The sequence below is a fragment of the Oryzias latipes genome, chromosome 2 (genome assembly GCF_002234675.1).
Source record: "Oryzias latipes chromosome 2, ASM223467v1".
NCBI classification, from domain to species: domain Eukaryota; kingdom Metazoa; phylum Chordata; class Actinopteri; order Beloniformes; family Adrianichthyidae; genus Oryzias; species Oryzias latipes.
In genome coordinates this window covers 11,491,433-11,519,313 of record NC_019860.2, presented here as the reverse complement: position 1 = coordinate 11,519,313, position 27,881 = coordinate 11,491,433, and the positions used below count along the sequence as shown (strand labels likewise).

At 39.2% G+C, this 27,881-nt stretch overlaps 1 protein-coding gene across 8 annotated transcripts; it reads right to left on the bottom strand.

The window, feature by feature from the left end:
- Window positions 1–1,994: 1,994 nt before the first annotated feature.
- LOC101158258 (myc box-dependent-interacting protein 1) lies at window positions 1,995–27,739 on the bottom strand. 8 transcript variants are annotated; one of them, XM_020708131.2, is made up of 19 exons: window positions 27,230–27,739; window positions 14,049–14,129; window positions 13,910–13,964; window positions 13,563–13,657; window positions 13,347–13,382; window positions 12,253–12,348; window positions 12,018–12,125; window positions 10,964–11,056; window positions 9,425–9,510; window positions 9,188–9,263; window positions 9,030–9,085; window positions 8,903–8,947; window positions 8,147–8,189; window positions 7,696–7,827; window positions 4,344–4,364; window positions 3,818–4,063; window positions 3,568–3,621; window positions 3,385–3,486; window positions 1,995–3,217 (listed from the first exon to the last, which is right to left on the bottom strand). In XM_020708131.2, the coding sequence occupies exons 1-19, from the start codon at window positions 27,308–27,310 to the stop codon at window positions 3,116–3,118; spliced, it is 1,608 nt and encodes a 535-aa protein (XP_020563790.1). In that variant the 5' UTR covers window positions 27,311–27,739; the 3' UTR covers window positions 1,995–3,115. The 8 variants fall into 8 exon arrangements, with proteins under 8 accessions (XP_020563790.1, XP_020563799.1, XP_020563802.1 ...); XM_020708140.2 differs by lacking the exon at window positions 8,903–8,947; XM_020708143.2 differs by lacking the exon at window positions 10,964–11,056 and having other exon boundaries at window positions 27,230–27,736.
- Window positions 27,740–27,881: the final 142 nt, after the last annotated feature.

Below are 27,881 nucleotides of genomic sequence, written 5' to 3'. Positions count from 1 at the left end.
TAAATTACATAAAAGTTTGTATATTTTGGAGAGAGTTTTATTCATTGAGAAATTGATCAGAGTGGTAACTACATCTGGTAGCTTTAAATCGTTGTCTCTGTATTTAAACTTTTTAGTAATAATTGATTTAAGTTGCTGATATTCCAAGAAGTTATATATTCCATGTTTGTCTTGAAGTTCCTGGGGAGTTATGAATCTTCTATTAATAATTATGTGCTCTAGTTGTTTTATGCCCCCTGCTTGCCAAGCTGGGAAGTGGATAATTTTTTTGTTTATGAGGATGTCTGGGTTGTTCCAGATGGGTGTCATTTTGCACGGTTGAATTGATGATTTTGATATTTTGAGAAATTCCCACCAGGCTGTTAAAGTGGCATTTATATTAATACTTTTGAAACAATCCTGTCTTTTAACTATTTGACTAATAAATGGAAGATCTGACAGGTTGATCTTTCCACATAACGCCTGTTCCAAGTCTAACCATGAGTTGGTTTCTGGATTATTTTTTAACCATTTTAAGATGTATTGTAATCTATTTGCAAGAAAGTAATTGTGGAAGTTAGGTAATTCTAATCCTCCACAGCTTTTTGCAGATTTTAAAGTTTTTAGACTAATTCTTGCAGGTTTATTGTTCCATAGAAAGCTTGATATGGATGAGTCTTGGACTCCCTGTGCCAGTCCCCAGCCCGGATAAAATACATAGTTGTGTCAGGAAACAGCATCCGGTGTGAAAATCTTTGTCAAACCATCTGTTCAAATGAGTGAAAGCTGATTCACTGACGTGACCCCAGAAGGGATAGGTGAACAACAGCGTATGCCAGGGGGATTGGGAAAAATAAAATGAACATTAACAATGTTGGATTAAAAGATTTTCTTCTTCTCTTATTGATGTATGTAATCTGTTAATGTAATTCGTCAAACATCTAATTTTGATTATTTGTGGATTAGTTTGACTGTGACTTTGTAATGTCATTTACATCGGAAGAATAAAGTCATCCATTGCAACAAACTAGTCCAGTTTCTTCAACCGCAAGAGCGATACAAATGATACACTAAAAATATATATATTGTACTGTGCTGCATTATGACTGTGATTTATTGAAAATGTAGTAAAAGGGAAAAAATAATTACATTGTCATTTTTAAATTCAATTAGTATGAATTTTGACATTTATGTGATAGTCCTACATAGTTTTATTTTTCAATTTCACTGATATTTCGGAAAATGTATGCTATTTGTCAAATTGGACAAGTTTCTGTGTCAAATAAGCTTCCTGATTAAATTACTTTTAATTTGTACAATCTTGATTAAAAACAGATTTTTTTGTTTTTTTTATTATGGAAAAATAAACCATTCAAATGACTTTTCTGTGTTTGAGGGGCAGGTCTCTTGATCATCTTATAGTTGAACCTCAGATCCACAAACAGTTTGGCTATCCCTTGTGCTATCCTAGGCACTTTAACATTGGGAGTGGGGTCATCTAGACCCACTAGACAGTGCTCTGAACATTTTTTCTTCAATGATTTGTGAACCTCACTGCTGTCCATGGATTACATGAAATCTTTCCACCTTTATCATGGTAGGGAGAACATGTCAATGTAAGGGTGGGGTCATCTAAGATATCACAAGGGTTATATTGAACAGTGGACCAGCTCTACACCCTCTTTAGGGTGCTGGAGGGTTCATGGGAGTTTAGTTATTCTGTTCATTTGTGTTTTGTAGATTGAAGAAACATCGGCCGTGTCTTCTATGGTGTCATATAAAGAGTTCTCTTGGAGCATGGTTATACCAACAGCATCTTGATTGGATAAAAGGTACCGGTAATGTGTTTACATTGATGGCACAACTCTTGATGTTTCTGCCATCAGGTAGTATAGAGGAGTGCGTTAATTTTTTTTCTGGAAATGATCAATGGTGTGTTCCTCCAACTCATCACTATGCTGAAAAATCCATAATGCAGGTAGTAAAACCGAAGAAAAACACACTTTTAGAGTACATGGGTTTCATTTGTTTTTAATAATACTGATCTGATCCTGCATCAGTCACACGGTTTAAAAATAACCTCTTTTATGTGATAAATGTGGAATTCGACAGTGTACTTAATTAAAAAAAAGGCCTGATTTTGAACCAAACAAAAAGGTTTAGATTTAAGATATTTTTTCCTCCTACTTAGCTGCTCAGTATTAAACAAGTCCAGGGGTTTAACAAATCAGAGTTTTCTGAAAACCAATGAACACATTGGTTTAGATAGAATTTAAACTTTTAATTGTTTCTAATGACATTTTAACAATAATGTTTAGTCTCTTAAAAACTACTGTTCCCTTTGAAAACCTACAACAAACTGAACTGTGTAAACATTTAGTAATGCAGGACTTAGACAGCAAAATAAAGTTTGCAGAAGTGGTGTACCACAGGGATCTGTTCAAGGAAATCAGTTTTTCTCAGACAACTTTTTTTCACAGATTGATGCCACTGATATCACAGTAAATGACAACATAATGAAATCCTTCATGCATAAGAAAAAAAAAGTTCTTATAAAGTTGCCTCATCCAAAACTAACTGAAAAACTGCAACATTGGGTGCTATATCCGCTTCTGATCTGGTTGAAAAAATATAATTCAGGGTTTTAAACTTTTTGTTTTTTTTAACCCATTCGTGATGTCTGCCACTGTTCTAAAAAACAAACAAAAATAAAACGTTTGCATGATTTGAAAAAGTAGTACAGATATTTGCATAACAAAATTTTCATAATTCCGAACATTTGTTTTGAAATAACTTGAGGCAAATTCCCATGAGTGAATAACACACAATGTGAAAAAATGTGAACCAATTAAACCTGAAGCAGACATAAGAACTTAAAAACTGATGCATCAACTCTTGAACAACAGTGTCAGAAAGCAAATGCAGCTTTTATTCTGGAAAGGAAAAAAAAAATAAAAAATGGGATAACCTTTTGACTTTGCATGATCACCAACAGGCACTGTTTCCAACTATTTTCTATCAAATAAGATGTAATTTTTCAGTACAAGTTTCTGCTGAAAATAACTTGTTTTGGTGGACATTATTAGTTTCAAATAAAATCTGCAAAAATTGGAGAACAGGAGGCTTTTTTTGTGCCTCAAACTTTTTGGGTGAAGTTCTCAGGAAAAACACCTTTAGCTGAAATGTTTTTCTTCTGCAACCAGTGCGACTCCTTCAGGCCCAACAGCCAGCCATCATCCTGCACACAGACACAACAGACACAGCCGCTATCAGTCTAAAATATTCAGACATATGAGAGGAGAAACTATTGATTATAATTTGGAAAAATCTACCAATATCAAAACATCTTTTTAAAACAATGCCAAAATCATTCGTTTATTGACATTTTTACAAGGATTTACAGACCTGTTCATCTGGGTTGTCAAAAGCCAGAACTAGAACTATGTCGCCAACGTTCAGCTCCAGTTCATCGCCATCTGTGGCAGTGTACTCATGTACTGCTTTTACCTGATAAATAAAAACCAAAATGGAACATATCAGTGCATTTACTGATTCATCTGCTTTTATTTTAGATCAGACATGACTAACTTTGTAGAGAAACCCTGGAGGAAGTTCACCATCTGAGCCATTGGCCACTGTACTCTGGAACAAAGAAAATGCACAGAAAAGTCCTGCTTTTTAACACAAACTTTGTAGAGAAAAAAAAGACCTAAAGAGTGACAAGTAAAGAAGAAAAGATCAGAAAATGAGATTTATGTTTTTTTTTTCTATTTGGGAAGACTTCTGGACCAGTTAAGACATGAATCAGGTTCCAGTTGGCCCCCTCTTCCAAAATTACCTCCTCATCCCCCCATTCACCCTGTCCCACATCATCATCATCCCAGCTGGGCTCTGTGTATGTCTGAGCCGCATAGTCTTGGTCATGGCTCCAGGCCTCCTCCGCCTCAGCTGCTTCCGCATCGTTCCAGCTGTGCTGAGGGCAACTCTGGTTGGTGGCGTCATTGGAATTCCAGTCACTTTGGGTTTCTTCTGTGCACTGGTCCACAACAGGCTGAGGAGTTGGCTCCGTGGCACTCTGCCCTTCCTATGTGGTTTGGGTTTGTGGGGCAATAGGAGGTTTGGAATCAAGCCAAAGTCCAGAAGGATGGAGGGAGGACAAGCAGGATAACAAAGGGGTGAAGGAAAGGTCAAAGGAATTTTGGGGTCATGATGGAAGATTGCACAGGGTTTTTAGAGGCCAAAGGAAGGAGGTTGAAGAGTTGGAGAGTTTGAGTCCACAGATGTAGAAATGAGTAAACTGAAACGCAGCGGTGGATTTCTAAAAAAAGGGCAGCTCTACAAAAACATAATGAACCCATGCTTACCCACAAATCCCACGAGGGCCCCTACCATGAAGCAGTGAGGACGAAACAAAAACGATTTAAACAATTTAAACCTTTTTGCTTTCTGTGGATGGGTTTGATTTGAAGAAAAACACCCTCAGAAACACCAGATGAGCAAAAGCCAAAATACAGGAACTCTGACATTCATGGACACAGGAGCTGACAAACTATAAAAGAGTTCCTTCATGGCCAGAAAGTGTTTACATCCATAAATGCACACTCATGCACACACAATGATTCTGTTTACATGCAAGTAAAAAATTTCAAGCAGTTTCCTTTAAATATGTCATTTTAAGCCACAGAACCTCACAATTAGAGCTACTTGATCCTTATTAGTGGTCTGATCACTCAATGATAGTTGTAGTCCATAGCAACAATACATTTCTTTCCTGTTGTGAGCTCATAAATATTTGTGGTAATTTTATTTTCTTTACATCAAAGGAAATTTTCAACGTTTTCATAGCTATGAGTGTTTTCACTTGCCATACCCTCATTATTTGCACAATAGCATTAAATTGTCAGTTTTTATCTGACAACAAAAACTTACAGTTTTAAGTGTTAAGTGGGTGAAGCATATTTTATCATCAGTTTTGATCATCCTCCAACATTAGACCCAGATACTCTCACCTCAGCCTCTTTTTCCTGAGTCCTAAACCTCTGACAACCATCGCATATCTCAAAAGGACCAACCGCCTGTCCAGTATTCACCATCTTCAGCTATCTTCTCAATTCATCTTTACCAATGTTTAAAAATGTCATTATTTGCCCTTTGTCATCTACACATTTTCCTGTCTGCTCTCTACAATCCTCAGTATCATATTTCCATCAAAGCTTGTGGAGATTCCAACTGCCAATGGGAAATTCAGGTTGTACTTCAGGAGGTGGGGGGCAAAAAGATCAATAACTTGATGTTTTGCATGCAGATGCAATTATCAATGGTCCAGTTTCATCAGAATGGTTTGCTAATGTTCTACTACTTGGCAGGGATCTTGGTGTGGCTCACTGGTGGTGGTGGTCATCGTTTATCTGTGTGGCAGGTGTGAATGAGATACTAGTCTGCTGGGCAACCATAGTGTTTTTTGGGAAAAGCACCAGAGTGTTTTGACAAAAACAAAAAAAGATGATAAAGTTCGAGCTACCAGATAAGACAGTGAGAGTCAGTGAGAGTCAGTGATGCAGATGATGGCACTCATGTTGGTGCTCATGCTGGCACGCTTACATTGAAGTAAAAAATTACAGCTTTAGAAATTCAGCACAAGAAACCAAAATATGTCAAACTCTGAATAAAGAATAAATTGTGTCCGACTTTGGAAATCCCATGGGAAAGTGAGATTTGGGGTCCATGAGCTTGGCAGAGTTTGAAGGACTTATATCTGGTGAATGAAGTGGAAAAATGTGGTTGCTGTTTCTAAAGAAGCATCATGTTTGGCACCAAGACCAAAAATAACATGCATTATTTTTCAAGGACATGGGTGATGCTTGAAAAATAAAAACACCAGCAAAAATAAATAAAAGCGGTCTTGTGATGATAGCTAAAGTTTTGAGGAGTGGGACTAAAAAGGTCCTTTGATTCTAAAAGTTTATCCCCCCCATGACTTTGAGACTGTTTTACCTTCTTTCTGAAAGCCACACAAAATTCCTCTGCCCTGGCATTAGTCCCTCTGTGTCATCTCCACTTCCTACCACCTTTTGCTGTGAGGTCATGATTTCAAACACTACAAAGCTGCCGCGATTTTTTTCAGGTTGAAACTTCTACACAAAAGGTTTTGAATGCGATTGGTGCATTTGATGTGGCCTGAATTTTATATCCTTCCAAACGCAAATCTCTGCTTTTTTCTGGATGTTGGACAGATGCAAGAAGTCACTGGATTGCAAGTCTAGTGCAGTGTTTCCCAACCCTGGTCCTCAGGGAACACTGTCCTGCATATTTTCCATGTTACCCTGCTTGTACACACCTGATTTAGGTCCTCATCAGGCTCTGCAGAAGGCTAAAAATGACAGTGAAAGGCACGTGTGTTTGGTCAGGGTTAGATTGAAAAAAAAAGCTGGACAGTGCTCCCCACAGGGTTGGAAACAGATGCATTAGAAACACCCCAGGCGTTAGGACTTATTGCCTAACCCCACAAATGCCATATTTGTAAACAATTCAGTAAATATGACCCTGCACAACTATGAAAGACCAATGTCTGTAGAACGGCAGTGGGCAGAATTTTCTCAGGATAAGTTAAGGGCAGTAACATTATATCTTGTCGTTATGACATCCTCAATGCATAGAATTAAAGAGATGCTTTTAATTTTTAATTTCTTAAACTGGGCCTTTTATAGGTTGAGTGTATAAATAGGGATCTAAAGCTCTACAACTAAAGAATCAGTTCAATCTTTTTTTAATTGAACTGCATGTAAACATGATCATCCCCATGAAAGAACTCAGCAAAAATCTCAGCTCAGAAACCAAACCCACCTTTGGTACCGGAACAGCTGCTGGTTGTAATACCTCAACATCCCAGTTCAGCAGGTTTAGCCCTGACCAGGGCTCACACCGCTTCACACAACACCACACACACATACATACATGTACACATACGTTTCTGTCAGGAAGATTTCACATGTTTTCTCTTCTTGTTCATCTTTAGACATTGTACTAAAAGTAAAGTCTCAACAGTTTTAGGACTATTTTTCTTCTGCTATAAAACAGCCTAAACTTGGTCCTCAAGATCCACCATCTTTGTTTTCCAGCAACCTCTACCTCACTCCCTGCTAATAAGCTGGTTTGGACAATCAGTCAACCAGGTTCTGATTCCCTGAACTCAGCTGACCTGGACAATCATGTGGAAGTAAGGTTGTGAAAGAGCTAGAACAAACAGGGCAGTGGATCTGAAAGAAAAAGTTTAAGCATCCCTTTCTGCAGAAGTCATAAAAGCTTAAGAGCCGAGTAGAACCGTCATATCAGAAAGTAAACCGTATTAATTGGTCTAAGATTTAGTGCTTGGGTCAGATTGATAATTAAGTAACTGTAGTTCCTCAATGTCCTGCTTTTGGGCTCATTGCTTTTCAAATTAATCTTGTTACCATTGACTCCAAATAACAATAACTAATTGTGCTGTGTTGCAATTTAAGTACTCAGGTTTCATTTATTGCTTATTACTAAGGTGTCCAACTCCAGTCCTCCAGTTTACAGTAAGTGGGAGAGTAGAACTTAAGACTAACTTGCCCCTACCCAAGTCTTGTAAATATCACATGTATCAGACAAAATCAATTGACTAAATATTCGTCTGGTTCTATTGTAAGCAGTTGCTCTTCCCGGCCAGTAGGAGCTGACATTATTGATTCTGACCTGCGGCGTCGGGCTGGTGCTCTCTTTGGTAGTGGCGGGCACCAAATCCTCATCCTCGTCAGCACAATGCTGCCTCAGATCTGGGGACGGCGTTAGTCTCGGGGGAGGCCGACTGGGAGGAAGACCGAGCTTCTAAACCATGCAGCACAGTCATGCACACATGCAGGTTAAGTTAGAAGCACAGTCAGCATGACGTTAATTGTGCAAACGATTGAAGAGTTCATTTAAATCAAAGAATGTTATCGCTTAAGCTAAAGCTCAGCTGTTAAAGGGTTAACAAAAATATAGACAGAAAAATATAGACATCTGATTCCAAGTTTTTTTTTAAAGAAAAACCTAAATTCCTTTATTTACACTTGCAAAATAAAACAAAATTTTACAGCTTTCAATGTTTTTGTTTTTAAATAAAAAATGAACAGCGGAAACAAATGCACCAGTAGATTTAATTTACCTTTGGCGCAACAGCAGCTGACTCACTGTGGTTGGCTCCCTCACTAAAGTGAAAACAATAAAAAAAAAAAAAAAAGCAATCAAACACACAAACACAAATCAGAAAAAACATTTTAGTAATGAGATTATGATCTCTGCCTATTTTTTTGTCAATGGTTTAAAAAATTCCCACAGAATTTTCCAAGTAAAAATCTGTATTTTTCTAGCTTCCAGTAATCGCTGTCACTGTTTCATTAGTCATTTCATTAAGGTATGTGGCAGTAAATTGACACTACAATCTGTAAAACCGGAAAATCTCAATACAGTGTTCCTTCGATATATTGCAGTTCACCTTTTGCAATCTCAATGTTGTGCAGATTTTTTTCAGCGCAGCAATGCATGCTTTTTTTTCTGTTATAGCGCACCGTGTTCTGCGTCCTGATTGGCTGTTGACCTTTGTCAATTAATGTCTTCCATGTCATGTCTGCTTTACAGAATGCATTCAGTTTGCCGTGTGTGAAAACGTGTGAAAAAAGTGTGAAAATGTTCATGTCTGTCTGAGAAAAATGTATATAGTGTGGTGTTACGTGTGTAATGAGTGGTTTTACAGCCTTAATACCTTTGTCTTCCTATTTCGCAGAATATTTAAGAAACGTATCTCCCACAATAAGCAAAGGAACACTGTATCCTCCAGGGAGCACAAACAAATAGCCCTAAAACCTGTGAACACATGCAGCCTTCACAGGAACAGCATGCAAGGACACGCCGCTCAGTTTACCTCTTTTTTCCTTCCCCTTTCTTTGAAATTGCAGCATCATCTCTTCTGCAGTGGTGAGCATTATAAACAACATTACACCTATGTCCTCTGCAAGCCTTTAAATCTTTAAAAACCAGCCTGAACCTACTTGAGTTCCCGCTGCTCCTCCAGTTTGGTCATGATGTCATGCAGGTTTTGGGTGAGCTGTGGACAATGAGGGAAGGTGTAAATAAAAAAAGGGAAAATTCCCAGACTGATCGGTGATTTTGCTGGTTTAAGAATTTCCAGCTCATTGGCTTTACTCACGTTGCCCATCTCTCTGTGGAACTTCTCCTGATGGTTTGCCAGTTTCTGGAATGCGTTAACATAGACGCCAACACGACTGCAACACACAGACGCAACGTTAACCGAGTGCTCTGAGCTGTGAGCAAAAATCCTGCCTCTTGGCCAGGACTCCATTGGAAAAGAGCTTTTTAATCTCAGTGGGACTTTCCTGGTAAAATAAAGGTTAAATAACAAATAAAGTAGTGTTCAGAGTCTCACCTGTCCCACAGTGTTGGGAGTTCATCCTGTAACTCCACATTGAGCTCCTCAAATATCTTCTGAGCTCGGCCCAGTTCCTCCTCCGCCTGTGAACCCACATGAATGATTAGTGTGTTTAGCACAAAATACTGAGCAGACATGCAGGAAAACACAGCAACTGAAACAAAGCGCACACAATTGTTTGAATGCAAAACCAACAGCTACACTCTGCAGACATAATAAACCTTGGTAACGTCCATCATTACTGTAATATTTTAATTTAAGCTTGAAAATTGGTATTTTCCACCTGCAGGTGACAAAAGTTGGAAAACATCTTTTGTCAAATCATACCAAGAATACCAAGAATAAAAATCCACATATGACCTCTGACCTCTATGTCCATTTTTTCACCCTTTTACAATTCAATATGCATGTTTAAACTGCAAATAGAATTGTCAATTGAGACTTGAAAATCACTTAAGTACAGATGACAAAATCTCAATTGTTATGACCTGTAAACTAACCTGCATGACAGGCAGGGGGCGCTGTTTTTCAGTTTCTCTTAAAGTTTGACAAAATTAAAATGTGATAGGTTTTAATATGAATTTAAAGCAAAACAAGGCATTGTAACATTACTTTTTTTATGTGTGATGACAAATTTTAAAATGCATTTAGAATTATAATAAACAGCCATAACAATTTAAAATCCAATTGAATTTGCTTTTATTTTAAATTTTATTTTTAAAAATGAAAGATTGAATTGTAATTGTGCAAATAAAATTGTCCACTGCAAAATGTATTTTCAAAACGCATGATCAAATATCAAATAGAAAATTGAGTATTACTTTGAATTACAGGTGAAAAAAAAAATCTTTCATAGACCTTCAAGGAGGCCACTACTTCAAATTCAAGTGTAACTTGAGTTCAAAAGTATGCAAATGCATCTACGAGAATACACAGATGTGGTTTATGTGATTTATCTGCAGACATAAAGATTTTGATGTTGCTGGATCCTTAAGTGTATTTTACAGAACTACAATGGTCATTTCTTCGTAATGTTGCAAAGACACAATCAAGCAGTTAAGCACTATTACCCCATGTTTTAAGTATCTTTACTGTTTTCAGGTTAATTATGTAGACATGAAAAGTAGTAACATTACCACCTTAATAGATATTGTGAAGTATTTGTAGGAATAATGTACACTTAAGGTAATATTTAATGTACATGATGTCAATGCACACTCAAACGTGCTCCGATTGTCTAGTTTCCTACAACATGCGTATTGAAAAACAGTGTCCATGCACATTTTTGCTCTATGTGTTTGCCAAGTCCTCTACAACCTTGACATTTTGTACGGGTCACCTGTGTGCCCTACCCAGGTTTGCCCATTTTTTGCTGACAAAGAGCCTGTATCCCCCCGTAAGGGCAGTTGTGACTAAGGCATAAATGAGCAATTTCTTAAACAAATAGCTTCTTCTGTGATTTTTCTCTCTTTTAAACTGATCTGTTAAGGTGGAAATTGGGGACTTATGGGAAGATGACATGAACCAGAGCATCACCTGGTTGTAGGAGAGATTAGTCTGAGCCACCTGGTGGGCTGATATCAAACCCTGAGCCCAGCTGGGTGCTGCCATCTCCAACAGGGCTGCTGGCTAACCATACACACCATGCAGGAGAGACAGAGAGTTAGGAAGAGGAGGATGAGGGGGAAGATGGAGAGTGAGAGAATTGGAGAAGAATTAAGAAAGAAAAAGCAAACAAATCAGCACAAACATGTTGATTCGGGTTTAGTCTGTGAGAGAATAAACATTCGTTTCTTTCAAATAAAAATGAACCCACTGCAAAGTCAAGTCAAACTGTTCATCTGATTGATCCCAAGGTGGTACGACATCAGAAACAGAAAAGTTCATCAGACAATCATCTCTGAGAAACCTCTACCTTACACCGATTTGTCAGAATGAGATAAAAATTGTCATTTGGTTCTTACATGATCTTAATGTAATTATGACAAGCCCACATCATCAATGATCCACCTCCATGCTTGACAGTTGGTTTGAGGACTTCCAATTCAAATGTATACTTTTCTTTGCTTTATGACCAAATGTGCTCACTTTATTGGTTGTTTCTACTAAAGGCCCTGTTCAAGAATCCTATGATATGTTCAAATTTGGTGCAACACATAAGAGACTCTCTCAGGTTTCATAACAAGCTTTTTTTTGTTCAGTTTTAGGCTATTTTACAATGACACGCTAATGGAATGCTGGAAAAGATTTAAGTTTTTTTTTATTTCCAAAATATTCACACTTTAGTCACATGTCCCAACAGCTGCCATGGATATGCTAATGTGTGTGTGTGTGTGTGAATGGGTGGATGAGTCTTTGACTGTAACGCGCTTTGGGCGTTCTAAGAAGGTAGTAAAGCGCTATATATAAATATACCGCATTTACCATTTTTCTAAAGCTCTGTTTTTTTAAAAACTTTCTTTAACTTTCTAATCTATTAAATTGACAGATTTAGAAGCTTTTTGCATGAACTGCTGACAATGTCACCGTACAACCTTAGGTCAATGCTTCTTTCAAAGCATGCTCAAGCACAGAAACTGCTGACGGTTACCTTAGCAATCTTGGCTTCGTCCTTCTTCTTGCTTTTCTGTAAGGAGGTGAAGTGATGGCGGGCGCTGTCAAAGTCCACCATCTTCCTGTCGCGCTTTGCTATACGAGCCTTTTGGATAAAGAACACAATGAAATCATTATTGCAGTGTTAAGTTTTGGTTCAAGTGTTCCCTAGTTTCCTGTGGATGGTACGTTCCATAATCTGCGATAGGTGAAAACCGCAAAGTAGGACTCACCTTGATTTCAGGAAACTGAGCCAGGTATGTGTCCACACAGAGCAGGGATTGGTCGGTGATGTTCTGGTGATATTCTAACCACAGAGTGTCCAGGTCCTGAAACACATAATGCCTTTTCACAATAGCAACTTAGATCAAAGCTTTGAATCCCACTGAACTCAGCTTCTCACACTGCCAGACTCTTCCTGCAACATCTCTGTACTTTTTCCTCAGAATTGCGTTTTTTGCTTGGTTGCTGTTAAACCGCATCTTTGCTCTAATCTGCAACTGACCAAAGTTTATGGAACAATGTCTTCTGGATGCTTTTGTATGCAGCCTTTATGAAACACTCTAGTCATCAGTAGGGTGCGAGTACTGGCCTGATACTGCACAAATGCCTTACACACGTGCCCATAGGAGGACCATGGGATGTCAACATGAATCATGCTCCGATTGTCTAATTTCCTAAATTCTATCAGTCAGGCTGCATGCAACAAGCACACACTTATCACGTGATCCACACTAACAAGTTCTTTGAGCAGTTCACAGGGTTGGGTGGGGTTCATAAATGAAAAATCTGTACGACATGCCTGCGTCTCACCTACTTCACCCATTATGTACCCCCTTTGTGTTGTTGGCTACAACTTATTGCTTCCAGCCTAGAAAAAAATTTGCATTAACATTTTTGCTCAACGGGCTAACGGAGTGGTCTACGATCTTAGCATTTTGTGCGTGCCACCTGCATGCCCCGTACAGGTTCGTCCATTTTTGACCCCCAGACAACTCGTATCCACCCGTAAGAGCACTTGTGAATTAGGCTTATACCCTGTGATGGGAGGATAGTAATGTGGGCTTCTTTTGCCAAACTGTGTGAAACCTGAGAATGTTGTTTAAAACACCATGCTTTTTGATAAATTCATCAATTTTAAATCTGGCAGTGTGGAAACATCTACATAATGATAAGGTTCTGCTACAACTAGAGCTGAGCGGTTGCTTCCTGCCCCGCTGGGTTGAAGCAGAGAGTCCCACAGTCTGACCAGAAACAACAGTCTCTAAAACTCTCATTCTAAAGTACCTTGACCTAATCTGTGCGACGGAAGCTCTACGCATTTTACCTCCAAGGTAAAGTCCAACTCTTTCTCAATCATCTCCTTCAGTGTGAGAGAGACATGCAGTTAGAGAAAACAAAGTCAGAATCCCAAGAAAACCACACAAATGAGAATCAAACGTGTAACCCGGAGATAATGTTCCGATTATTGTTCCAATGATAGCATGTTGGTGGTGTTCTCATGAGGTTTTATGGTTGAGAAGAACCACTTTTTTTGGCTCACCTCTGCCAGCGCATCTGTCTCCTCTTTCCCATACCAGTCGGGTTCGTACATGTCAGCCAGGCAGTCCTGCAGCCGGCGGGAAGCCTCATGCATCGCTGCGGCACACAAAAACACAAATAAACTAATTGCAATCAGAAGCTTTTAGTGCAGATTCTGCTTCCTTGTCTGTCATATTTGTCTTTTTTTTTCTTTTTTGTTGTTGTTGTTGAACACAAAGTGTGATTCAGCATAAATAAAAACTTCCTCTCTCTGACATTGTACCTGCTACTTGTTGCAGCTGACATACTGTACTAACAGCGGCACTTATAGGACAAAGGTGGATCAGCACAATGCAGCATCAGACTCACTTTTCACCGCTACCATGTAGGCCTTTAAGTCTTTCTGCAGTTTGGTGCCTTCTGTCTACAACAACACATAAAAAATAAAGATACTTTTAAAGAGAACATTTTTGCAAATAAATAAAGGAAAAAGGAAACCTTTACCAACCATTTGCTTGTTGAAGTTGGCCACCATCTCCTCAAAGGCAGCATCTCGTGTTTCATCGGCCTTACCCAGCTTCTGCAGGACCTGCAGAATGGGGGCCAAACCATTTTGTTATTATTTCAAATCCATTTGCTTTTGTTTTTTGCACAAAAATTTAAAGATTGAAGACAGAAACTGAGAAAAAAAGTTTATATCAGAGCACAAATCTGCAAGTTCCTTCAAAAAAGAAAACGGACAACTGAATAAAAAAGTTGAAACATAGAAAAGCATAAAAAATATATATAAAGACATATATGTGAAGAATTTTCTTTCATTTTTGGGGTCAAAATGTTAGGACCTTTTTGACTTTCTGTTACATACACATCCTGACATACAGGATCAAGTTCAGGTATGCTGTGAAATAGAAAATAGAAAATACAAGCTCTCTGGTCCTCTCCATTCTGATGCATCCACTTGCAGACAAATAGATCCAAAAACGTCTTTGATTTCGTCGTCTGAGCTGGCATCTGGCTCAAAACTGTACGGCTGGTTAGCTCCTATATTGTTTGCAATTTTTGTTGCATTGCAAATGTTATCTTGGTGTTGTAAGGGGCTTGGCGTTGTCATTTTCTTCCTTTTTTCCTTTAATAACTTATTGCATTTGCTTTTTATTTACCTATTATGACTTTTGTAATTTTTCATAAATTGTGAAAATACAAGTTTTATGATTTATCTTTTAACATTCCTTTTAACATTCATGTCATATTTTCTCAGCAGACATCTATTTTTAGACATTTAAAAAAAAAGCTTAAAATCAATACAATTAATAGTCTGAAAAATATTTTGTAATAAAATTCCTATTTTTGATATCAAATCTAAAAGTTTATTGTTTCAATAATGAAGAGAAAACATTGATTGGTGATCTGCACAAGTTGCTCAGCTCATCTCAGAAATGTATTTTCTGTCAGAAAAGTCTTGATACTATCTTAATGCATTGTAATTGGCATTGCAATGACACGTTTCTTCCGTTTTTGGCAGCTGAATGAGGTCAGCAGCCAATCTGATCAGATGAGCAAGAGTGTACACGTGCTCGAACCTCCGCTTTCGTCACCTCCACCACCTGCCGCCATGATCTTGTGATGGACACATAAGCCGGCTAGAACAACACGGAGGGGACTTCCCTGTGCTGCTACAGTATGTTTATAGAGGAAAGTCATCAACACCTCTTATTCTGAAAACTGTTTTTAATGTAAACTTTAAATAATTTAGAGTTAGTTCAGCAAAAAAAAAAAAAAAAAGGTATTAAGCATGAAAAAAAAGATAAGTGTTCCATGTGTTTCAAGGAAGACCTGTGAGTGTCTATGTTCTGGTCTACATAACTATATGAGGACCTTGCACATTTCGGTGTACACGGAGGACTCTTTTTCAGTTAGGGATTCATTGAATTCTCACAAAAGCAAAAGAACAAGGGATCATTAAAGTTTTCCACTAACCGCTGGCGTTTGATTTCAACCCTCCAAAAATACACACAGGCAGTTTGCAGGGTATTAAGGGTGACAAGAAGAGGGTCTGTGAGGGTAAATATAAATATACCCTGAGCCCACCCCACAGCCATGAAGCAAGTTGGGAGAAAGGGAAGAACAGGTGTGGAAGCCAAGCAGGGTAGCATTGATTAGATTGGATCCAAAACTACTCCTGGAGAAATTCACATTAAAAAAGGGCAATTTTGTTCTTTTTTTCTGTTTTTTCAGTCACAAATTGTTGTAGGTTGTTTTGTTGTTTGTTTTTCTCCATAAAAAGTCACCTAAACCCCAGAATAAATGCATCTGGTTCTCTGGTTCAACTTTAGGTTGCCTTCTCTCTAGAGAATGTTTTGAGTTTTTTGACAGTGAAGAACATTCATGACAAAAATAAGACAAAATGAATTATCCTCTCATTCTGAGGGCTTCCATAGAAGTTACAAATCCAACAATAATTCTTGCAAAAAGTATAATAAAACATAATTCTGAACTTTTATATCAGTTGATCAGAATGTAATGACATAATAAAAGCAAAAGAAAAGCGCAATACATCTTTTACATATCTGTTCACAAATGGAATCAGATATTCAATAACAGACGCAAGGTTCAGCAGAATCCAGTACAGATGTTTGAATCATTAACTCTGTCTAGGAAACGTTTTTTCATATATATATATATATATAAAGTTACATTGATTAAATCAGGTGCTCACTTTTGCTAATATTCTTGATTTTTTTTTTTATTGAAAGTATTTGTTGAGCAGTTTTCAGAAGTTTTTTGTGACTTGTGTGATTCTGCTCTAATTCTGCATCTGATAGAGATATTACAGTCCAGGGGAAAGGTGATTAAGACTTCTTTCTACCGAGAGGGGACTCCAACATCCCCAAACTCATTCCCATTCATCTGATGAGAATCTTTCAAATGTGCTTCTCCTTGCACAGCTGACTGGCATTATGTGACATTACGATCACATGTTGCTATGTGAGTGATGGTGACAAAGATCTGTTTCATGAGTAATCCAGTAAAAATCAGAGCAGCTTATTGATGCTTTTGAATCTCAGGTTTTCGCCTTTGCGTTTGCCAAAGATGGTCACTAACCTAACCATCATTCAGCAACTTTGTCTGATTTCTTGCTGAAATAGATTAGTTCATAGGTATGACAGTACGCATAGAATTCTGGGATTCTTTGTGTGGGGTAATATCTACTCCTGTCTAAAGTAAAAGAAATTCAATTTGTTTTATGCAGAGGCGAGGCATGTAAGAAACTGGCCCAAATGGCTCTTGTAGCATTAAAGGTTGCAGACCTTTAATTTATGTAAACCTCTTGCAATAAAACTACATCCATCCATTTATCCATCATCTTCCGCTTATCTGGGACCGGGTCGCTGGGGTTGCAGTCTGAGCAAAGATGCCCAGACTTCCCCCGCCCCGGCCACTTCCTCCAGCTCCTCTGGGGGGACCCCGAGGCGTTTCCAGGCCAGCCGAGAGACTTAGTCTCTCCAGCACGTCCTAGGTCTTCCCCTAGGTTTCCGCCCAGTGGGACATGCCTGGAACACCTGCCCAGACATCCAGGAGGCATCCGGACAAGTTGCCCGAGCAACCTCAACTGGCTCCTCCTGATGTGGAGGAGAAGTGATTCTACTCCGAGCCCTCCGCGGGTGACAAAGATTCGCAAACCGATCTCTCAGGGAGTGCCCAGCCACCAAATGGAGAAAGCTCTTTTCAGCCGCTTGCATTCGTGTCCTCATTATTTCTGTCATGACCCAGAGCTCATGACCATAGGTGAGTATTGGAATGAAGATCGACTGGTAAACTGCACTAGCAAAGAACAGACTGATCGGTGACATCATCAATAATGACGAAATATTGACATTCAGCTTTAATCAAGTTTTAATGACTAAGTATTTTGTAGCATTTGTGGCAGTCTAGTCAAATTCTGGCTGCTTATATAACTGTACACTACTCCGTATCACATTGATATGTCTTTAATCATCTAAGAGAGGATCAACTATTTTCTTTTGGTCAATGCAAAACTGTTTTCTGTAGCATTCAGATCTTTTAGAGAAATGGATATATATTGCATGACTTTAGTTAATTAAATCAAGCAAAACAAGGATACGCTATATATTATATTTTAGCTGTCTACTAGTAGCAGAGATGTCTAATATATTTAAGTAATGCATCATGTAGGCCTAATATTGAAACAGACAAATGTAATCAGTTAAAATCACAGTTTATCAGTACAAATACTAAGTTCAGTTATAGACCTGTCAAATGCTTTGCATGAAAACTCTTCCTCTTCCTTAAGGCCTGTACACACCGGGACGAATTTCGCGCGCGATTTTCGCCGACGTTTAACGCCTCGTGACTAAACAAAGGGCACCAATGTGAGTGTGCACACCGACGCGAAAAAATGCCACGCGTCAAAGCGTCAAAAAAAAACGCCTCGGGTTCGTTTTTTTTTTTTGACGCGTCGCGTCGAAATTTATTCGACCAATGAGAATGGCGCTTTTGCACACGTGTCTGGAGCCTCTGAAGTTACAGTAAAACACAACTTGGGGGCGCTCAAACACAAAACTGCCTTGCTGAGCACACATACCAGCGAAGAAGATAGACGCCAAGTTGCATCTACACAGCCGCGAAGAAATAATGATGTACATTCTAAAATATCCCAGAACCAAGCACCAGTTGGAGCAACTGGTGCTTGAAATATTCATGTTTCTTTGTATGATTCTAACAAGCGCGTAAATACTTGCTCCCTTCTTCTGAGTGAAAAGCGACTTTAAGAAGCGTAAAGTTGCGCAGCGCCACCTTGTGTACAGGAGTATTTTTGTTTTACATTAAGCGCCATCTAATGTCAGGGAATGAAATTGCATGTTCGCTCGGCTCATCGTCAGCGAAAATCGCCTGGGTGTGAACACAAAAAACGTGGCGAAAAACGCTGGCGAATAACGCCTGGCGAATATTCGTCCCGGTGTGTACGGGCCTTTAGTCGGGATGAGAGGTATTCGCATTACATCTATTGCAATAATTGATCCACCAAGGGGCGGTGGTCCTGTAATTCTGTATTTGAATGTGCATCATAATGGCTACGTTTTGGCTTGGCGGTTGCCATGTTAGCTGTCCGAAGAGGCCTTGTCCTTTGAATCCAATCATGTGCAGTCATATCTATGAAGTGGTCTAAAATTTTTCCATTATGGATCTTAAATTTTTTTTCAACAAAGCAGCGCAATAGTTTGGAGGACAATGCCTGAATTTTTTTTAAATCTATTAGTTTGTCAGCCACATCTCTCACAAGCATGCACACATTTTTTCATTTTTTTGTGTTTATTTTGTTTGAATCCAAGCATGCATACTTGGTTCTATGTAGAATTGTACTCAGCAACAAGCTCTTTCCACCACAAGCTTTCAAACCCGGGTATAGTACACACCGTCATATACGTCCATTAACACCAAGAAACAGGAAGTGACATTATCTAAAATTTGGTTTATGTTCAAGTTTTGTCTGTTGAACTTGCAATTGAAATATGTAGAAAATTGTTGTGAAAAAGAATGAAATGTTTGTTTAATTGGCCTGTGCGAGAGGCTAACTAACAACCCCAACAGAAACAATTGTTATATTTTGCTTGGGACCAACATGTAGGACTGGCACATGGGAAACCAGGGTTCGTTTCCCAGGGGATGCAATGAGCCTCATCCAGTGTTGGTCCTTAGCCAGTCACATTACTGCTTAACTATGTAGTCAGAAGGGGGCCCAAGTCTGGATCTCCCTGTACCTGTCCCCAGCCCGGATAAAATACAGGGTTGTGTCAGGAAGGGCATCTGGCATAAAAGTCTCTGTCAAGCCACTTGTAGTTGTATTTGACGTTAAGAAGAACCTTGTCACAAACATTTACTGGCACTAAAAATCAAACTTCCAGTTGGATAGTTGCACATTCAAACCAGTCTCTAGTTCAAACAGGCTGATCATAGAATGGAGATGCTTAAGGTGACAGAGGGAGTGCAGCATGCCAGGAGAAGGACAGCTGAAGCCAACTCACTCTCCTACCCCCTCCCAAACCCCCCTTAACCAGCCTTCAGAGGGAAGATGATACTCCGACCCTCCTTTTTGCTCGCAGCAGCTCAGCCAACAAGCAAATCATGCCTTTGCTTTTTGTCTGCAGTGTTCAACCACTGATTTCCGTGTCACACAAAAGGACAATTAATTCAAAGGAGTTGTGTGGAAATATTGTGAATTGTTTTTAGTAGTTTGAATGTGTAGAATTAATTGTAATACTTGTTATGGCAGGAAGCTAAAAATACTAAACTGGTTGAGTTATAATTTCCTACTAAAAAGAAATCCACTTGATAATCTGTTTTGTTAATGTTGTGTGGATTGGTTAGTTTTGCTTCTGTACGGCAAAAGAAGCTCCAGATTTTCAGAAACATTTAACCCAGGAGATCACTGTGGCCCGATTTTCTGCGGTTAGATGGTGATGATGAGCATCGAATGACCATTAGAGCAGCTGTGATACAGGGGTAAGGCGGCCAAACTTTCATTGGAAGATCACAGGCTTGGTTCCTAACTTATCTGCCTAATGATGTCTTGCCTTGGGGAAGACACTGAACCCCACATTCCTCCTGGTGGTTACAAGTTGGGGCATTGCATGGCAGTGGGTGTAGTGAGGGGTTTAACAACTTAAAACAGCTGTATTCATACTTTACCAATTTCATCTGTTGGTGTGTTTATTTTTTAGAATATAACACCTGCGATAAACAAGGAAAAACTGGTGTCCCCTTTAATTCACCTAAAAATAGAGCTGTGAAAGGAAAAGCATGGAGCAAGTTTTAATTGATTTGCACGGCTTTGACATTTTTCACCAAGATTCTTCTAACTGTAGGTGGCAGACATGAGCTAGTAATAGATAAAAGAAAAGAAGAAGTGGCCCCTCCCTACTTGTTCAATGTGAACACCATGGGCTAAACGTGTTTAACCCTTGTGCTTTCTTAGATGACTCCACCCTTACATTGATGTGTTAATCCTACCATGACAAAGGTGGATAAAGGTGCAGAGGATTTCATGTAATCCATGGACACCAGTGAAGATCACAAAACATTGAAGAAAAAAGGTTCAGCGCACTGTCTAGTGGGTCTAGATCAGTGTTTTTCAACCAGTGTGCCGCGGCACACTAGTGTGCCATGGGAGATGGTCAAGTGTGCCGTGGGAAATTGTCCTCATTACCTGATTTAACATTTTCCATCTCCAGGATTTCAGCTCATTGTTCATCCAAACAGGTCCTGATAAAACACTACAAAATTAGCTATATGAAAGATCATAAAATACTTATTTCTTTGTGTTTATTTGATTCTATTGAAAACATTTTGATAAGAATGACGGTACCGCGATTTAGCAGCAACTAAAGCCATTTTCTGAAAAGTCCCGCCCCTTTAACTGTCTCCACCAATCATTCTTGGATTCTTAATCACATGTCATCAGTCTGACCAATCAGAAGTGGTTAAAGTCTTCACTTCCTTGCTCTGAATTCTGCTGATAAAGTCGCTCAGTTCTAACAAAAATACAAGCTAAAGCTCGTCTTTAGCGGTGTAACTTTCCACAGAATCCGGTGTCAGACCGTGGAACAAGTGAAGAAAACCATGAAGCTCAGAGACGCTAGTCTTTCTGCATTCGGCTGATTATTTAACTACCTCTCCCATGATGCATTGGGTTAAAAGTGACAGCGTGAGCGTGTCGGCGCACAACGAGTCTCTCCTCTTATGGTCTTGAAACAACAGCGAACACAAATCAAAAAGTTTTTAAATCTTCTAACTTAGATTTTATTACATCTATTTGAAAAAACAGCTGCAACTTCCAGCTTTTTCTGCCACAATTATCATAAAAATGCATGCGAGATCATGGAGGGACTGTGGATCAATACAGACTGCTGTTATCCTTTTTTTTTCTTCTTTTTTTTTATTGCTGGTGTGCCGCGTGATTTCTGTCAAGGTTAAAGTGTTCCGTGGCTCAAAAAAAGGTTGAAAAACACTGGTCTAGATGACCCAACTCCCAATGTAAAAGTGCCTAGGATAGCACAAGGGTTAAGAATACGCGTTTAGCATGTTCTTGAATTCGCATCACATCCCCGGTGTGCTCGTAGCTTTACGCCTTCACTCTGTTACTGCAGCCAAATTCCATAGAGTTAACCCCTTTAATACCAGAGATGTCACCTGCGATACTGCGAAAAATGCTGTTCAAACTACTGGAATTCTTTGAATGTATATGAAATTTCTGTAATATCCACCGTATTCTGATATTAAAAATAGGAGCTTTGGCTTGATATGCATCAGAATCAGCTGATTTTTGTTAATTGTTTAAACACTTCACTACTCTTGTTAACAAAAAGTTAGTGAAGGAAACTGTTCAGCAATATAATTTGATCACATGGAAAATAAAATTATGTGGAAAGAATCATTTCATCTGATGCTATATCACATTTAGCATCACTGTAAAAAAAAGCCTGCTGAACCTTTTAACACTGCAGCTTTAGCTTCAGTCTTAATGTTTTGTTGAATTGCAGCAACTCTTTACCGTTTATCCAATTACAGTAATCCCAACAGATTCCGAAGCGGAGAGAAGCAAATATGTGCTGGTATGTAACCCTATACAGTAGCATAGTTTTTACAAATTCAACATAAACAAGCTGATTCCGATGCAATTTATCCTCATCAGAATCGATTGGGATTACGTTAATTGCTTAAATGGTTGAAGAGTTACAGTAGTTTGTAGAGAGTGTGTTACAGCTGCCCCTCTTTCCAACCCTCCCCTGTAGCTCCATCCCTGCTGCTACCTCCGTCAAAAAAATGACCCTGTCTAAATGATCGATCAAGGGTCGGAATTTGGTTCAAGTGATTAAAAGCAAAAGAAGACATTTACAATAACAGCAAACCTACCACAGTGCAGATTTCGGAGTTTCTTCATATATTGTGTTTCCGGAAGTTTAAGTGCATTTATTGTGGTACTTTTATCCATCACCAGCTTGATATAAACTTCTGTAATTTTTTACAGAATTGTAAGATTGTTAACTGCAGGGGAGATCGTTTTGTTCTCAATGGAGAAGATTTGTCTATGAATCTCTTCTTTCGTATTCCTCTGTTTCCTGCGAATGTAGAGAACCTCCCTGCAAATACGCTTGGTTCCTAAAAAAGCTTTGGCACTAAGATGGCGGGGAATGCGGACATGGCTTTGGACTGCAGTTGACTCACAGCACCTGCTTTGCACAATCCATTCAGTGGATAGATACGGCTGTGAGAACGTTAAATCAGCAGGCCAAGCCTTCGCTTGATGATTTGATTACCCGTCTGTCCAAATAAAACTGTTACAATACAAAATAGTATTATTGGTGTTTTACAAAGCTTGAACGAGCTCACTGGTTCAGTTCCTGATCAAAAATTAATTTAACTTAGTGTCACTTGATCTAAAATCAATTAAAAATCATAAGTCTATTTTTAAGACTTAAAGGGCAAATGAAAAATCAAACATTCATAACATGAAAGGCAGCAATTGTTTTTATTTCACTGATTACAATAATAAACTTTAACTTTTATTATCAGAGTTTGAATTGAAACTGTTCTCCGTTCTCCCCATGCATTTCTCCAGGTTCTCCGGTTTCCTCCTACTGTCCAAAATGATGCTTCATTGGTTAATTGGTGATTCTATATTGCCCCTAGGTGTGAATGTGTGGCTCTACAACAGACTGATAACTACTTCAGGGTGTACCCTGAATAAGTTGTCAGTCTGTTGTCTGCAAAACAGCTATATTGCAGTCACGCTGTATCGCTGATGTTTTTTGTGCAATTTTGCATGTTCTTTTTTTTGTTTTTAAATAGCCCAGTGTTCTGTGTTCTGATTGGCTATAGGTCTTGTCAATAGATCTCATCTGTGCCACGTCTCTTGTACAGAATATGTTTGGTTTGCCAAATTTTCATAAATATTTAATCAGAAATTTTATTATATTCTACAATACTGGACCTATTTTTCTATGGTTTGAACATTCAGAGTTCAAACAAAAGAAAGGTGTGAACATTTTTCCCTGAGAAAAGTGCAGAATCTGTGTAGTGATGATTTTTACAGATTTAAAACATCTATAATCCTTGTTTACAGATTTTAATTATTGTATATCAGTTTTAAAACATAACTGTTCCAAAACGAGGTAACATTATACCAAAAGAATAATGTCTAAAGAACGGATTAAAAACATGTTAACTCTTTAGTATCAGAGGTGTCCTTTAACTTCTAATGAGTCAGTCTGTCTAAAGGAGGAGTCATCTTAGGTGAACATAATAATCACACTCATTTTAAGAGATAAAGACTGGAAGACCTTCTCCAAGCTGCTTGATACTTTCTTTTAACATCCCCAGAACTATAGACTGTAAACCCTCCTGGTTACAAAAAGATGTTAATGATGCAAAAAAATAAAATAAAAAAACTGTACAAAAGACAGAAAAGGTGGAATCCAAGGTGCATTCAAATATTACTAATTGACTATTTGTTGTCATTTGAACCCCTATGGACTTTATCGGAAAAGCCTGCTGTTTAAAGTAAATCCAAAAAAAACGTGTCACAATGCAACAAACTACAAGCTGCTGCAGGAATGTCCTTTAGACTGATTAGACAAAACTGACAACCTATTAGGGAAAGACACATCTGAAGAATAAATGAAGTAATAGACCATATTGAATATCTTGAATCAGTCAAAGATACTACAGAATTTCAAGATTATTAAGGCGTTCTGGAATAAAATGTCTATAGTCAGAAAGTTTGGTCTCATTTGCATGTTGTGGATCTTCCAGCAAGATAACAACCCAAAACACACAGCTAGGAGGTTACCTTCTAACAGTGTTTGTTTAAATCTTTCTGAAAATCTGCAGAAGAAACAGAAAAAACAATCACCCAGCCTGAAACAATCAGAGCAGTTTGCTCAAGAGTAATTGTACAAAATACCTGATGATAGGTGCAGAGTTCTCGATAAATATTCCATAAATGGTTTGATCAAATGGGTTGAAAATACACTTTACTTGGAGAATACCATAAATATTTTCCAGGTGTGTTTTACATGTAGTAGTTGAACTGTGCAGGTGCTGCAGGTTTTTAGAATGGAGCAGCTGCATCTTAAGGGAAACACAGGCAGTTCACTTTAGGCTCACAAGGCCATCTTAAAGAATGTCCTAAAAATGGAGCATACAATTGTTGTGGGTGGGGTATGTTTATAAGGATTCAAAAGGATAGCGTTAATTGATGATGTACAGGTGATGCTTTTGTACAGTGCCCACTACGCCACACTCTAGTCCAGGGGTGGGCAATTCCAGGCCTCGAGGGCCGGTGTGTCTGCATGATTTCCAGATAGTCTTGCCCTACTCATGGCTGATTACTTGGTTCAGGTGTGTCCAGCCAATAATCTTGCCCTACTCATGGCTGATTACCTGGTTCAGGTGTGTCCAGCCAATTAGAACATGCCAGAGCAGGGTATGCTGGAAAACGTGCAGGACTGCGGCCCTCAGTGCCCACCTCTGCTCTAGTCGTTAGTAAGGTGCGCCTACTGGTTCCATAATGACAGTACAAATGCTCCACACATTGGGTGGGCATGTGATACGCAAGTGCTCCATGGGACACACATAGGATGTCCACACAAACTACACTGATTGTCTGATTTCCTCATTTCTACCAGTCAGGCTACATGTAAGGAGTATGTACTTATCACACAAACAGCACAACCAGGCCCCTTGCACAATCTGCAGGACTTTTAGGGGGTCAAAAAAAGGAAAAATCTGTATCACAATCAGTATTAAGTGTAGGTTGCAGCATACCTGTAGAAAGGTCTACAACTTTGTTTTGTGCAGGCCACCTATACGTATTTGCCGATTTTTCACCTGCAGACACCCCGTATCCACCCATAAGGGTAGCAAGACTAAGGCTTTTCTCAAACTGTCCTTGGGTTGGGCCGGTTTGGCAGTTTATTCTGACTGAACTTGGTTCATAAACCTTTTAGATCATATTATGGACAAAAATAGTAGATATAGAGTGGTTAGACAGGTGCATCTTGGAGCTTGAACACAGCAAAAAGGAAAGGCTCAATGGAACCGTGAACTCTAACAGACAGGTGACAGCACTTGTGAAGTGACACTGAGGTGATCACAAGGTATAACCCCTGCAGGCTTTTTTTTTTTTTTTTTTTTTTTTTAACTTGTCCTGTCCAACAGCTAGGCAAACAGATGAGAGCTGAGGGCCTCTTGTGTTGGACATATTTTATTCTAACAAGAGGGGTTATTCATCTTCAGACAAACCAAAGGTATGTCTGAATAAACCCCTTTTGTAATTGAGGCCAAACTTTATTAATTTCAATCATGTTTGAAAATCTTTGGTGTTGGACCGGACGGAAAAGGAAAGAGGGGAACAAGAGAGAGGGACGTTAGAGAGAGGGGGGGGTAGGAGGGTGATAATAGGAGGGGAAGGGGGGTAAGACCATGAAGCAGCATAGAGCAGGCAGGTTTACTGGTTGTTTATCGTTACGGTACGGTTCAAATGTAGTACAAAAAGGGCGGGGCCTGTTCACACACACTCAAATATTATCAACACACCTGCTAGCCGCAGAAATGTCCACATGTCAACATGCACACAAAACAGATAGTGTTCACGAACGCATACTTATGCCTTTAAACCAACTAGTGTGAAATCTTTCATTCATTCAATCATGCAAACTATTAGTGCAAAGGTGAGCTAACACCTGTGCTCAGGTGAGTGTTTATGTTCTTCTAAAATGGATGGTGGAATGTGAAAAGAAGGAGGAGGAGCGCCCAGCCCCTGCAGGCTTAAGCAGCAGGAGTGATTAGACCAGACAATAATAACTCAGAGTCCAACACATGCTGATGATCAGGTTTCCTTTAGTCACTTTTAGCCTGCCCCCCCCCCCCAAACGTTTAAACATTTGCTTTTGTCAATGAAAATTAGAAAAAATAAAAGACCTCAGTCACCCCAAAAATATATTTGATACTACAAACAAAATATTTTATATGCATAAAGAAACTAAAGATAATAATTTACATGTAGAAATGGTGAATTTTAGGAGCTCCACTGACTCACTACGAATATTGTTGTTGCTTTGGTGACATTATGCAATGGGCGGAAAACATCAGCTTTGATGTGTGTTCCAAATTTGAGATATTTTTATGGAAATCTGAGCTAAAAGAAATACAACTTTTTCCCCTTTCCTTTTTTAAGACAGGGCAGGGATTAAGAGTAGGTTAGAGGCTGGAAGAAATAGCTGGAGACAATTTTGACTTAAAATTATAAAGAAAACATGCAACTAAAAATTAGAATCTATACTTTCAACGGAAATTATGACCCTAAAAGGATTTTTTTTTTGTTTTTGAGCTGAGGATCAAACTTTTCTGGTGGTGTTATTCATCTATTTTAACACCGATCATGTAAGTTTGAACAATTATGTAGATTGAACTTCTTAAACAAACTACAAGTGGTTTTTGAACCCAACCCCCCCTGCAGTTCTGTCTGAATCCAGTTGAAATGATCTCCTTCCTGGGTTTGTGCGTCTGCGCCTCCCATTACCTGCTCCGGTCACCTCGCTGGTATCAGTGGGACTACTGCTGCTGTTTGACAGTGCAAAGTGAAGGGATCCGGTTTCATCCGTCTCCTACCTTTTCTTGCGCCCGGCTCAGCCTCTTCTGCACGTTGCTGGCCAATTTTCCGGCGGTCACCCCTTTCCCTATCTCAGCCATGCTGCGCGGCGGGCGTGCAGGGACGGGCTTCCAGGTGAGGTGGTGTCGGGGTGGATGAAGGTAGGGAGAAATGACGCTGCGGGTGCGCGTCCTCTTGGTGCCCCGGCCGTGCGTAAAACTCCTCCGGAGCGCGCAGCCTGCCCTGTACTGCCGTGCGTAACTCTAATCCCGCTGGTAGCCTCTTAAATGCGCGCGGCGTAATTCAATCCGGGTTTTCGTATGTGAACACAAAAAAAGTGGCCCAAAGGATAAAGAGTCGTGCCACAGACTCAGACATGCACCTGGACCTGTCAGGTTCGGAAAGTGATGCCGATCTGATCCGATCCCAAAGATTACCCTTTCCCCACCCCCACTCTACTCATCCTCTTAAAGGCGCAGCAGATTGTTATTATTAGCCGGCAACTGGTGGCGGCTTTACTCACGGCTCTGCAGACAGGTCCATGTTGAAAAGTGAAAGAACACCTGTCTGCATGCACACCAGGTGTCATGTGACGTCAACCAAGTGCAATTAAAAAAAATTATAAAGAATAAACACCCCACCTCAGATGAAAAAAAATATGTGACTTCAATT

Bases quoted from the DNA above. Each gene is read 5' to 3' on its own strand.
- LOC101158258 (XM_020708131.2), bottom strand. From the start codon at position 27,310: ATGGCTGAGATAGGGAAAGGGGTGACCGCCGGAAAATTGGCCAGCAAC. The intron at 12,349-13,346 runs GTAAAATGCGTA...TATGTGTTTCAG, and splicing joins AGTTGGACTTTACCTTGGAG to GACCTGGACACTCTGTGGTT. The intron at 3,622-3,817 runs GTAATTTTGGAA...TCTTTGTTCCAG, and splicing joins GTGAATGGGGGGATGAGGAG to AGTACAGTGGCCAATGGCTC.